The 12187-nt window shown below is 38.2% G+C and overlaps 1 protein-coding gene across 1 annotated transcript; it reads right to left on the bottom strand.

Annotated features, from left to right (window-relative positions):
* Positions 1-201: 201 nt before the first annotated feature.
* On the bottom strand, positions 202-11982 carry LOC108445016. The gene is made up of 6 exons (XM_017727530.1): positions 11921-11982; positions 10050-10216; positions 7244-7570; positions 5731-5844; positions 4732-4865; positions 202-1906 (listed from the first exon to the last, which is right to left on the bottom strand). Exons 1-6 carry the CDS (start codon positions 11980-11982, stop codon positions 1727-1729), a joined length of 984 nt encoding a protein of 327 aa, XP_017583019.1. The 3' UTR covers positions 202-1726.
* Positions 11983-12187: the final 205 nt, after the last annotated feature.

Below are 12187 nucleotides of genomic sequence, written 5' to 3'. Positions count from 1 at the left end.
TCAACAATGTAATGAAAATAGGATTTGGAGAATATTAAGCTGCAGTTTAGTGGCAATCTCTTAATTTAGTGGTTTTCTTTAATAATTCCCAAACACTGTACATCTCATTGTGATGAAACAGAGAAGTAACCAGCAGTATACAGAACGACCAAAATTTACTGCACCCACTTACATAACTGAGAGCTTCCTTGAACAGGACCTGGGCTGAAGGTCACCATTTTACTGATTACGACTTTCTTGTGTAGCAAACAAAGTTACAGGGTTTGGGGGAATCCAGAGCCCCATCTGCGATCCTCAAACGAATATGGCACATGACAGAGTTTCATCACACAGTAAAGGAAATGGATCTGTAATAGTGAGTTTCAGGATAAAACCCACCAGGATTTTAAAATAACTGAATTTCAAGAAGAAAAAATATTATTATTTTGCTTTATTCAATTTACACGTAAATACCATGAGATGTATTATAACAGTTTCTCTCATACAGAGCAGTGATTACAGTCTAGTTCAGACAGCAGCATATTTATTGCAGTAGGGAATTCAGGGCAGGTTACAGAACAACCCAAGAAAGAGGATCCACAGCACAGAGTGAGACACAGCTGAGCTACAGTGATTTGAGAGGTACCTTTGTGAACTGCAGTCAGTACAGCATAGACACAGCCACACCATGAGCTGTGCTATATGGCCACAAAGATTTCATTAAGAGTATTTAGTAGCAAGCCAGTCACATATTTAGCTGACACAAACAGTTTTTAAGGGCTCTGGGAAAGCTGTTTTGAGTCTACTGCACTGCCCAGGTACAAGCTGGACAAAAATCTCAAGCAGTGAAGTTGTTTCTACCTGCACTGCTGACAAGATGTTCTAACCTCCAGCTAAGCTCTAAAAAAACATTAACAGAAGATGGCATAACCCTGGTACATAAATACATTCACATTTCAGATATTCACACTTAACATTCAGCAGCCTTTGGACAACTGCCATTAGCTTTGCAGTCAAAACTCTTTACCTCTGTTCATACCTTGGAAGCCAGGTTCTCCTTAATTTTTTCAACTTTGGTCTTTCTTCACTGATTTTTTAAAAGGTTTTAAAGCTGGGAAAAGTGGAACAAGCATTTCCACCCCCATCTCCTCAAAGCAGCCCTCCTCCACCCGTTAGACAATAATTATACATAATACATATATATGTATAGATGTATTCATTTCAACCTAGTATTTCATTGTGTGTAGGAGACTTCTTTCTCTGGAAGACTTTTCCTAGTTTGTGAATGAATTAACACTAACAGTCCCTTTCCACAGGTATAGAATCCTTTCTGGCATACCCCTCTGTCTATAACGTGGTCAGCACTGATGACAGTTTCAGAGCTCAAACTCCATGCATTTTTTCTCTACTTTCTGCTATTCACACATGGGCTTCCTGAAGAAATGATTTTGTTGGAGAATGTTGTTCAGTTCAGAAGATTTTTTTCACAGTTTTGTAACACAGAGATCATTATTTCTGGACACCAGAGGAAGAGCTGAAAACAGTTTCCTAAACGACATAGCCTCCAAATTCAGAGACTCCTTAGAATGTTTTGTTAGTGAAAAAAACATTCAAAAACTGCTTAGAACCAACCATTTCTCTTGTATATTGTACCACTGACAAGCTTTTGATGGGAAACACATAATCCATCTTGCAGCAGCAAATTATCATATTTTTCAGTTTCATAGTTATTTAGCCTTATTTTGTTTTAGTTCTGAGTGTCAAAGTAGATGGCAGATCCTTGTCTCATTCTAGGCTTTTCAGCTGCCCTAGTTTGTGGGATTTGCTCATCTTCACCATTGGATACAATAGTCGCAGTGGATTTGTCATCTTTTCCTCTTGATTCATTGCAAAAAAACTCAAGTGATTCATAAAGTGTAGACACAGCCTTGAAAAGCAAAGAAAATGCCAGTCAAGACTTTTACCCATAAAATATATGTAAAATAAACTTTTACCCATGACACAGCACAGCCCCAGGAAAGAGAAAGAAACACAGGCCATGAAGTTACAATTTCAGAGGGAAAGAATGTCTCAGTACTAACGTGGAAAGGCAAAGCCTTCCTATGTTCGGATTCAATTCTCTTAATTAGGCAGCAGGCACAAAATACTTTTTTAGAATACTAAAAATGTCAATTTCCAGAGTAGACCAGATTCTATGAAATCCGAAATGGAAAACTTTTTTATCCCCTTTTTAACTGTGGTATTTCCAGAAAACTTCATCATACTCTTCCTTCAGGATGGATGCTGTTTTGATGCAGTAAACTAGCACACTGCTGTGGTATTTGCATGCTGTTCTGGACTGGGCAAAAGTCATCCTATTTTCATTTCCTAAACACACATAGGTAAGTCCTTTAGCAAAACATGAGAATTAAAGATCTGCCTGAAATGTACACAAAGGCCTGTGCTCACAGATACATAAAATCAAATTCTCAAGCTGAGATGGCATAAACCAACAGACGGGTGGAAGTCATGAAGTAGCTTTTTGTCTTCACACTTACACTCTGCTGTGGGGGTTTCTGTTCTGATGACCCATGTTCAGAACAGAGAGGTACCTACCAGCTGAATGCTGAACAGGAGGCATGGTAGGGATGGCCAACGGGGGTCACAATTCCGGGCATTTTGAACAACCAGAACCCCCCCCCAAAAGTGAGCATTATGTGTGCTACCATAAGCTGGAATTTTGCTACAAAAGTGCTTAGATTTTGGCTGGAACCTTGCAACACTTGATGAAAAAATCACCAGATGCACTGGGAATTCCCTCAAAGGCCAAACTCCCCTGCAGCTGGCAGAACTGTCTGGGAAACACTCCCTGAGCATCTCAGCTGAGGAAACATGGGATGATTCTCCAGAGGCAGAGACAAGTGCTACACAGTAAAAGCACAGCTACAGGAGCCAGCTTCGCCATGAGGATGTTCTCTCTCAGGTTACCTTGGGTACTTGGAGCTATGTATTGTCACCCAACCTAATTGCTTAGTGTTGTTGGGACATATGATACAGGTGAGAAGAAAACCCATGGCTTGAATTAATTTCTGTGTTACAGGATTGCCTTTGCAACTCCAAGAATTGTAAAAAAAGGATGAGACTGTAAATAGCCTTCAGAGGTGGATAGAACCTCTATGTTCACTGTTCTAGAAATGATGCCCAAACCTACTCAGAATATTCACCAAATTTCCAAACTTAAAAAGAAAAGTGTGAGTTATGTTAAAAACCAGTGCAAGACTAGTTTTTTCCCAAATAAGTAGAGACTTTTTCACAATCAGAAAAAAAATCTAAATTAAGGTGTTCATATTCTGCAATACAATTGAAAGGCAGTAGGTGCAATTCCAGAGACACCATAATATTTGCTCATCACTGCTGGTTTAATTTGTTTGAAATGTGGTGTCCATACACATGGTATATACTGGCTTTACTAACCTACGGGATCTCTTGAATGATTTATAACATCCAATTATGCTTTAACATTTAAATGATACCACTATGAAACCACTCTTTCTGCTTTCACTAAAATAACAAAAAGGTCTGTTGCATGAAGGAAAATACAGAACCTATGTACCATCAGTGTGGCTGGTAGCTGCTAAATCATAAAGCAGCTACAAAAGATAGTTTATAATTGCATTCATACATCTTCTGGAAGAGTCTTGTCCACACAAATCCTGAGCAATAACTGACTAATAATGAACTTTTCACTCAGCACCCCCTAGGATGCTTGTTTTCTCATTCTCAACCTCATTTTCTTACACCTTCATTAAATATTAACAAGTAGAAGAGTAATCCCTTCATAGCTAGTAATTAGAATATTTTATTACTATGACCAGACCATATTATGCCTTGTATTCTTATAATTTTCTACTATGATATCTCCAGTAAAAGCAAGTCTCTTAGCTTCAGTGACAATCTACTTATAGGGGATGCATTTTCCCAGGTATACGTTTTCTTTTTTTTTAGAGCAATGACTATTGCTCAGTAGAAGATAGATATTGCTGTTTCACTGCCTGCATCCTGATATTTTCTCTCACCATGACCACGGTACCAATGTGACCAAATCAAGGCTGCAGCCAGGTTCTCTTACAGGAGAACCTGGGAATCTGTAAGCTCAGTAAGTGCAGTTGTGACCATGGGCTTGAGCATTTTTCATCACTTCTGTGTGACTTGCCCAGCCCTGTCCAGCTGATTGCAATGGAAACAGTGCCTGCCTATGCAAGGGTTAAATTAGGGCTTCTTTCCCTTGCCTACTTTATGTTTTAATGTAATTAAAATATGAATAATTGCATGGAAAAAGGAGCTTTCCAGAAATCTGCTACCTACTCCCAGCAAGTGTTTCCTGCTCTAATGACCCCATGAGCTGAGGCTGGTCCAAGCCCCTTGAGCTTGGTACACAATTATACATATAGGGACTTTATTGCCATTTTTTACTTCTCCTACACTTCCTTCTTTCACTCAGTCTCTATATTGATATTCTCTGCTTTTTGCTGTCCTCTTCTCCAGGCAAATTTAGAGGGCCATTAAACATAACAACAGATTTCAATACTTTGCTACTACATAAATATCCCTTTTATTTCTGAGCAGGTTTTTTTTTGCTTTAAGCCTTTTTCATGTGTAGGAAGATGCAGTCCTAGGAACAGCAGGTTGTTGTGTTCTTTCTGTTCAGTCCACTCCCCAGTGCCTCATTTTGAAAATCCTCTCATAGCGAGAGTCTTTTTATAAACCACTTACCCATTCGGCAGAATTACATGATGTGTTTTCCTCAGCTGCTTCCCTGGTGGATTCATTTCTCCTGTGAAGCTCTTCCACCTGGAGCGTTTGCTCCTGCTCTTGCCTTCCTGTCAGCACAGGAAGCTGTGCAGCACCTTGGCAAAACCCAAGTTCCAGTCAGTGCTTGCTTACTGTCCATTTCCAGAGTCACACCCATATTCTACCAGAGATCGATAAGCACCAAAATGAAGAGCGCAGAGCTCTTGTACAGCTAGTCTTGATGACAGGCACTAGAGTGTTATTCTGGTTGTAAACGAAATAAGCTGAAAACCCAAAGAGTTACTTAAGAGGCTGCCTCAGGTTATGTCACCAATCTGTGCCCTCTGCCTCCAGCTGCTCTACATTTATATTTGTCCTGTACCTTTGTCATTCACCATTTTTTTTTTCTTGTGACTTCTTCCACTCTTAAATTTCTGGATTTTGAAAAAAAACCCCAAACCCAGTAAAACAACAACAAAAAGCCCAAATGAACAAACAACACTGCCCTCCAAAATCTCTCACCAACCCAAATTAACAATTAATTAAAAATAAATCACAGCTTGAAAAAGACAGAACTATGTGCCCAAGGCTGAGTCTTCCAGACGTCCCTTCCAGTTGTCACTACCAGGAGTAAGACTACGATGCAGAGCTAAGTTCTGGCTCCTCACTTTCTCAGTGAGATGTCAGCAAGAAATTATTAGAACTGATATCCTTCAACACCCTAGCCAGGTCCAGATCTTCAGCTTAAGTGACGACCCTCCTTAGAAAGATAAATAATGAAAGCAAGTGGCTGCAGGAACACTCATTTGAACTACAAGCTGTGCCTCTGATCCCTCCTGGCAGCTCAAGATGCCTCAGCAGACCAGGACCAGATGAGCAAAAGCCATATAGTGAAATAACCTCTTAAGAGCACCACTTCAGCCATCTCTAAACAAACATCTAACTTATACAGCATGTGTTAATGGAAATATTGTAACTCACCAGATAGCGTGGAGTGCTGTCTCTTTTTGTAGCAAAGATACAAGCTTCCCACTGCCACTACGAAAGGAAGGATGGCCCAAGTTACCAAGTATCTCTTTTCCTGTGAGTGAGCTTCTGCAATTGTATTTTAAAAATAAAGTTAGCTACTGTTTGAAGATAAAATAAAAGAACAACTTCATAGGGGAAAAAAAAAAGGTAGTTAAAAATTACTTTAAGAGTGAATCAGTCCATCCCCCCCCACAAGTGCAGGGTCACTTTCCCATTCCTAAGGGATGCATGCCTGGTGAACAGTAATGCCAGTACCTTCTACAGCTCCTGCAGAGTGACATTCCCCCTCCCCCCAGTATTTAATAAACGTATTTTCTGCTTATACTTCACCAAGTAAGAGATCAGGTCACCTAACTCATTTTAGGACATTAAAAGACTGTTAAAGAGTTAAAATTATCTATATTCATTTCCCACCATTTTGAACACTACTTCAGTGATTCTCTGGCACTGATGTTTTCTAAATCTTTGAAAATTTTTGTGCCTCCCTTTGGACCAGTTGACCCACAGTATAAAATAGTGTCCAAAACTGGAGTGTTCTGGATGATTGGAAAGGCTTCCTGTGACCTGACCAGTCAAAAAGTGAGTGATGTTTGAAAATGCTAATGGTTTAACCATAGCTAGACCCCTAGCCTTTCTCTATATGTGAGAGGTATAAGGAGAGGTGAAGATCAGCATCTTCCAGAAGTGAACAGATGCATAGTGTCTTGAGTTAGTTGTGTAACAGGAGCGAGTTAAGTTGTCTTCTGGGCATCTCACATTCTATTAATAATTTAAGGTGAAACAGATCTCACTCCTATTGCTGAAAATTTTAATTGTGTGTGAATACTAATTGTATTAATGCTTTTCAATGCTTAGTTCAGAACTGGGACCTTAAATTGCTCCCCTGTAAAGGTTAGCGTATGACTTTGGCAAAACAGGAAGACACAGCATTTGCCACAATTTTATGGACACAAATCCATACAGGTCCCATACCACTCTATCATCCCTATTGGTTTGTTTCTCACTTTTTATTAAAAACTTGTAATAAAAAAATAAAATTAGTAGTAAAGGTTACGGGTTACTGAGCAGAGTAACCATGTGATCACTCTAGCCCCTCATTACCACACAACAGATTCACTCAGTGTCTCACATCTCTCCTATGAATCCCCTCTGAGGAGGAACTGTAGTTGGGTCTAGTGTGAAACACAGCTCATGCACAGCATTTTTGTAAACCTTAAGTAATAATTCCTATTAGCAAATCCTTATGGAGGAAAACAAACACTACACAGGAGGTATTAAGGTACAGAGTTTAAGACAATTGTCATTAAAAGTCATTCAGGCCCTCTTTGTGTTTGTCTCTTTCATCCTGAGATCTACAGTGTTGAGGAAGGAAGGTGGGAGAAGCAGGAAATGCATAACACAGTTCAAACTGAAGAATCTTTATGACGACGCGTGAAATGGCACACACAGGTTCTTGCTAGCCTACCTTTCTCTTTAACAATCACTGTTGTTCCATTTCCATGTAGTTTCTTAAAGAAAGGTATTTCAATAATTATCTCACAGTAGTAAAATCCAGTGTCATTTACATTGGCAGATTTGATGACTAGCACATCCTTGTTTTCATGGATGATGTTGGACGAATAGCGTTTTGATGATATACTTTTAGTGATGTTCACTTTATTAACAAAATACCAGCTTGCTCTATACCTCACAATAGCTTTTTCCAAAATACAGGCGATTTCAGCATAGTCTCCAATTGATAGATTTATATTTGTTGGTGTTTGGATGACTCTTAAATTATTAGGACCTGTAGCTAGTACAGAAATACACATAGATTTAAAAGGTAAAGCAACAAAGAGATGTCATTAAAGCTGTATTTAAAATAAATAATTTAAACATTAAAGAAGTGCTTAAATATTAAAATAAACATTAAAAATAATATTAATACTGTAATTATGACACTAATTTTTAAGCTTACTTACTACACACTTCTCCCCTGAATGATGGCAATTGCTTTCTGGCTAAAGTAAACTCTTAATCTGGTGTGTTAAAGTCCTCCATCATTGTTTGTGTGCAATAAATGAAGACTTTCTGCATACTTGCTGATAAACTTATTTTTTATTTTCAAGAAAAATATTTATAAAAGAGATTGAGTCTGAAGCATATTAAACACTCTCTCCCAGATAGAGAATGACCAAAAGGAGTAATTCAGAATGATTCATTAGTCAATAGAGAAAAACTCATCAAGATTAAAGAAAAAGACACTACAATTTCTGTCCCCATGTAGGAGTTCTTGTCCTGCACTGCTTCTAATGAATGACAAGTGTACAGCATTTTAGAGGTGGGTTCTTTCATGTGGTTTCAACTTCTTCCATTAAGTATTTGCTAACAAGTAGTTTATAGCATTACATTCACCTCCTTCATTTAGTAAGAGATGCCACGCAGATCCCTGTTGTCTCATCAGGTCTCTTGTCTGGCTTTTAAGACAAGGCTGACTTGGACAGTATCAGAGGAAATAAAATTTTTTATTCCTTCCTGCTTTGAATACATTTATCACTCACTGACAACATGCAAAGTGGGTGATACATGAGACATTTTGCAATATATGTAAAAATATTTTCTTCTAAAGTGAAACCACTGTGTGGGTATCAGATAACTCTTTTTGCATTGATGCTCATCACAAAATTGCTAATCCTATAAAATGCATTCCCATGACTGCTGAGACAATTAGTTTCATATGCTTTATGAAGAATTATAATTATAATTTCCTTTTTTCTATCATTTATAATATTAAAGTGAAGAACTATTCATGATAAGAGTAAACTGCATGCGTTCCTTCTAAATTTTATTCTGTTTATCACTCAGGCACATTTCACAGCAACACGTAACTAAATAAATAATTTTCCTCATATCTCACCCTAAAATGGCATCTGATTAGTGTTATCAAAAACATTCAAATAAATTTTTCTATTTTGTCCATAGAAAAGCCACACATTCATCATACTTAAAGGAGTTGGGAACTTCTATCTTTACAATGAAACACTTAACAACTTGTAGAAAACAATATGGACAGGATATGGGTAATATAAGCAGCAGAAAAAATAAGGGAAAGAATTGATGTAGTGTGTAAATGACAACCTAGAAGCTGTTCAAGTTAAAGAAATAATCACTAATCTCAGTTTTTCTGTTCATTCAGTTTGTTGTTTAAAACACAGTTGTGCTATTGACTGTCATGCATTTGTGACTTTACTGTTTTTCTGAAAAATACTACTGAAAAAAATCCTTCTGCTAATTTTTAAGTCATATGGAATGACTTCAGTATTATCCACTGCAATTTGTATTGAATAAGAATCATGAATCCTTATCTGCTTTTTATATCAATACCTATGTGATCTAGAATAAATCCTCCCTAACATTTTAAAATTCTACATTCAGCATTTTTCATAATAAATATTCAAGTCAGAAGTCCTAAAAAGATGGTGCTTGCATTAAGATAACATCATTTTGGGTGTTGAAATGCTCAATTTGTTCCTCTATGCTTTGCCTGCAACAATTTCTTTGTGAAAATGCTTTTTGATTTCTCATGCATTTTAATCTTGCTTTCAGCATTATGAAAAAATAGTTAATATTCTCCTTGTCTCATATGTTTATTTGAGGTGGATAGATACAACATAAGTTTATTTTAAATCCAGCTCAAGAATTACAGGCAACTAACTAAAAACAAAACAAAGAAAATAAGCAACACTTACCTAAGCAGCCAAAACACATTGTTAAAAGAAGTTTCACAGAAATTACGATCATCATGCAGAATTATTAGCGTTTGCATCAGGCTGCCTTGGTTGAAGATCAGTAAAACATCAAATGAAAGCATGTCAAATTTGCAGCTCAACTTCCTCTTCCCACGTGGTGCCTATAATACAACCTAAATGCAACCCAATTTTTCCCTACACTCTGTGAAATTTGTGTTTCAGAACCCAGCCATCCTATTTGAAATGAAAACATTTCTTCTTTAAATTTTAAACTGTGTTGTAACTGGTTGCTGTTCGACCTAGATTAGCCTCTCTTCTGGTGTGACAAAGAACTGCTATTCCATGTGTGGTTTCATGAGAGCATTTGCCACTGTCCTTCTAAAATCCTTCATTTAAAAGCACTTTATAAAGGTGAGGTTTCTTCAGCTGCTGTGGATGTGCTTGTCAGCAGCCTCGTCCAGCCAAGCACACGAATCTTTTCCAAAGCCAGAGACAATGACTGGGTTACACATGGGTTACACTGAAGTTGAGTAATGCTCCTACCTTTCTTTATCATACGTTTCAATGCCTCCTTGCTCAAACGTTGCCTAAGTTCTTTCCTCCTGTGAAAAGTACTTGTGTACTTTTGTCTTAACAGCAGCAGAGCTCCATTGGCAAGAGAAATTGAGGAAGGCTGAGTTCCATGATCACACTTGAAGTGGCCCCAGCACCTGTAACATCAGTGGGGACCTTATGCTGTGCATGCAATGCATCAACCATCACCTCTATGGGTGCAGCTGCATAAATGCAGTACCAGTGCCATATACATCAACTAAGGCTTCTTTCAGGAAGATTATAAGCATGGAATAAAATAAAATGATCTACAGTTACATCATCAAGTTAAGCATCATGTAAAACTTATTTGCCATCAATTATTAAAAAATTTTCTGCAAATGTAAGTAACTATATGGAGAATATTAATATTCTCCAGCCCTGATTTTTGGCTCCAACCTGGAATCACTTACATGGCCTGACTAGAGACATTCCCTGGAAGACAAAACATTGCATTTATTTCTTAACTTATCCATCTTATTCCATGTTTTAAATGCAAAGTCACCAGGCCAGACGAAGTTGTCCCACAAACATGTTCAGTTGGATAATGTCAAAATTGCAATGTCAGAATTAAAAAAAAAAAAAAAAAGACAAATAAAGCAAATAGAACACGCTGAGAATATCAATCAGTTACATTAAGAACTTGATTAAGAATCTGTCAGCCACTAATTTCCTAGAACTAACATCAGGTTTTAGCAGCATTGGGCAGGTCTCCAGAAACAACTGAACTGCATTTTGTAATAGTGACAGAGTCATATTTAAAGCCTAAGGCACTGTTCCTTTCCAGTTATCAGCAACAAAAGCACAATGCATCAGCTCACCTGCTTCTCTTATCTGCCTTACAGATGTAGTTTCAGTGTTGTTTAGATTGCCATATAAAACTAAAAGGATGAAGACAGAAAAGATAAATGTCACAAAGTGCTGTAGGCTAGCCCCATTTCTGATGGTATCCAGCTGACTTGGTTATCATCTTTTAGAACTAGTGAGGACATAACAAATACCTTTAAATTAAAATGAACAAAAGGACTTAGTAAAACAAATAATTTATATTTAAGGATATTATTTCATTATGTAAGTAATTCTGCTTGCATTCATTTTATCTTTGGTAATACTGATCAAAGGTGTAGATTTCACTAAAAAATTTACATATGCAAAGATGCATGTGTAAATCCAAAGGAAAAAATATTTTCTTTTGTATTTAAATAATTGCATTTGTGAATTTAGTGTTGAGTTGTGCAGCTGGCAGCTCCAACATGAAGAATAATTTATCTAGAAACTAGGTGAAGCTTTTTCCACAGTGCTGATAGTAGCTTGTATTTACTCTAAGAGATACTTTGGTTCTAGTCCAAAGCATCTACTGTCAGAGATGAAATGAACTAGCACACAGAAAAAGGGGTTGGCTGAAAGGTTTATTTTTAGCCCTGGTAACTTCTCTGTACCATTTTACAACACAACCCACCAACTCTCATCACAGCACTACTGAGTAGGTGGAAAAGTATGGCGTGAAAATTTCTTAAGTGACCTTCGCTGCCACGAGAAGTGTGGCACACAAAATAACTATGTGGGTCAGAAAAGCATCTAGAACAAAACAAAACAAAATCAATGGGATCTTTCTGCAAACTAATAATATTTTGCGGTGGTTGGTGAGCCTATGATACAAGGAACAAAGAGAGTCTGCTGGTGAGACAGTCCCTAGTACCAAAAGATCCGCCCCAGGTTAGGGTGACCAGCAAGGCTTCCCCCAGGCTGCATTGCTTCGGTATGTTAATGTACCCCAGTTCTGCTTCCCTGGTTGGCCCGTTGGCCTCCCCGCCCCTTCCTACCTTATATGTCCATGCCCTAGAAGGTTCTGCACTCCAGGTTCCCGCACTGGCCCTTGACCCATCGCCACAACCTCAGCGTTCCCCACTGGCTCCCATACCCTAGTCCCGCCTGTGTACCGCCCCCGTGCCCTCAGACCATTGGTCTCTGATGCTCAATCCGCTCCCCTACTAAGGCCTGAACCCTCCATTGTTCCCTGTGTTCATCTGTGGACTCTGTGGAACTCTACAGAGACCCTTCCCAGCTCTTTGCCATCGACTCACGTTACT

This window comes from Corvus brachyrhynchos, unplaced genomic scaffold (genome assembly GCF_000691975.1).
Source record: "Corvus brachyrhynchos isolate BGI_N302 unplaced genomic scaffold, ASM69197v1 scaffold80, whole genome shotgun sequence".
Taxonomy (NCBI): domain Eukaryota; kingdom Metazoa; phylum Chordata; class Aves; order Passeriformes; family Corvidae; genus Corvus; species Corvus brachyrhynchos.
This window is presented reverse-complemented; position numbering and strand designations above follow the sequence as displayed.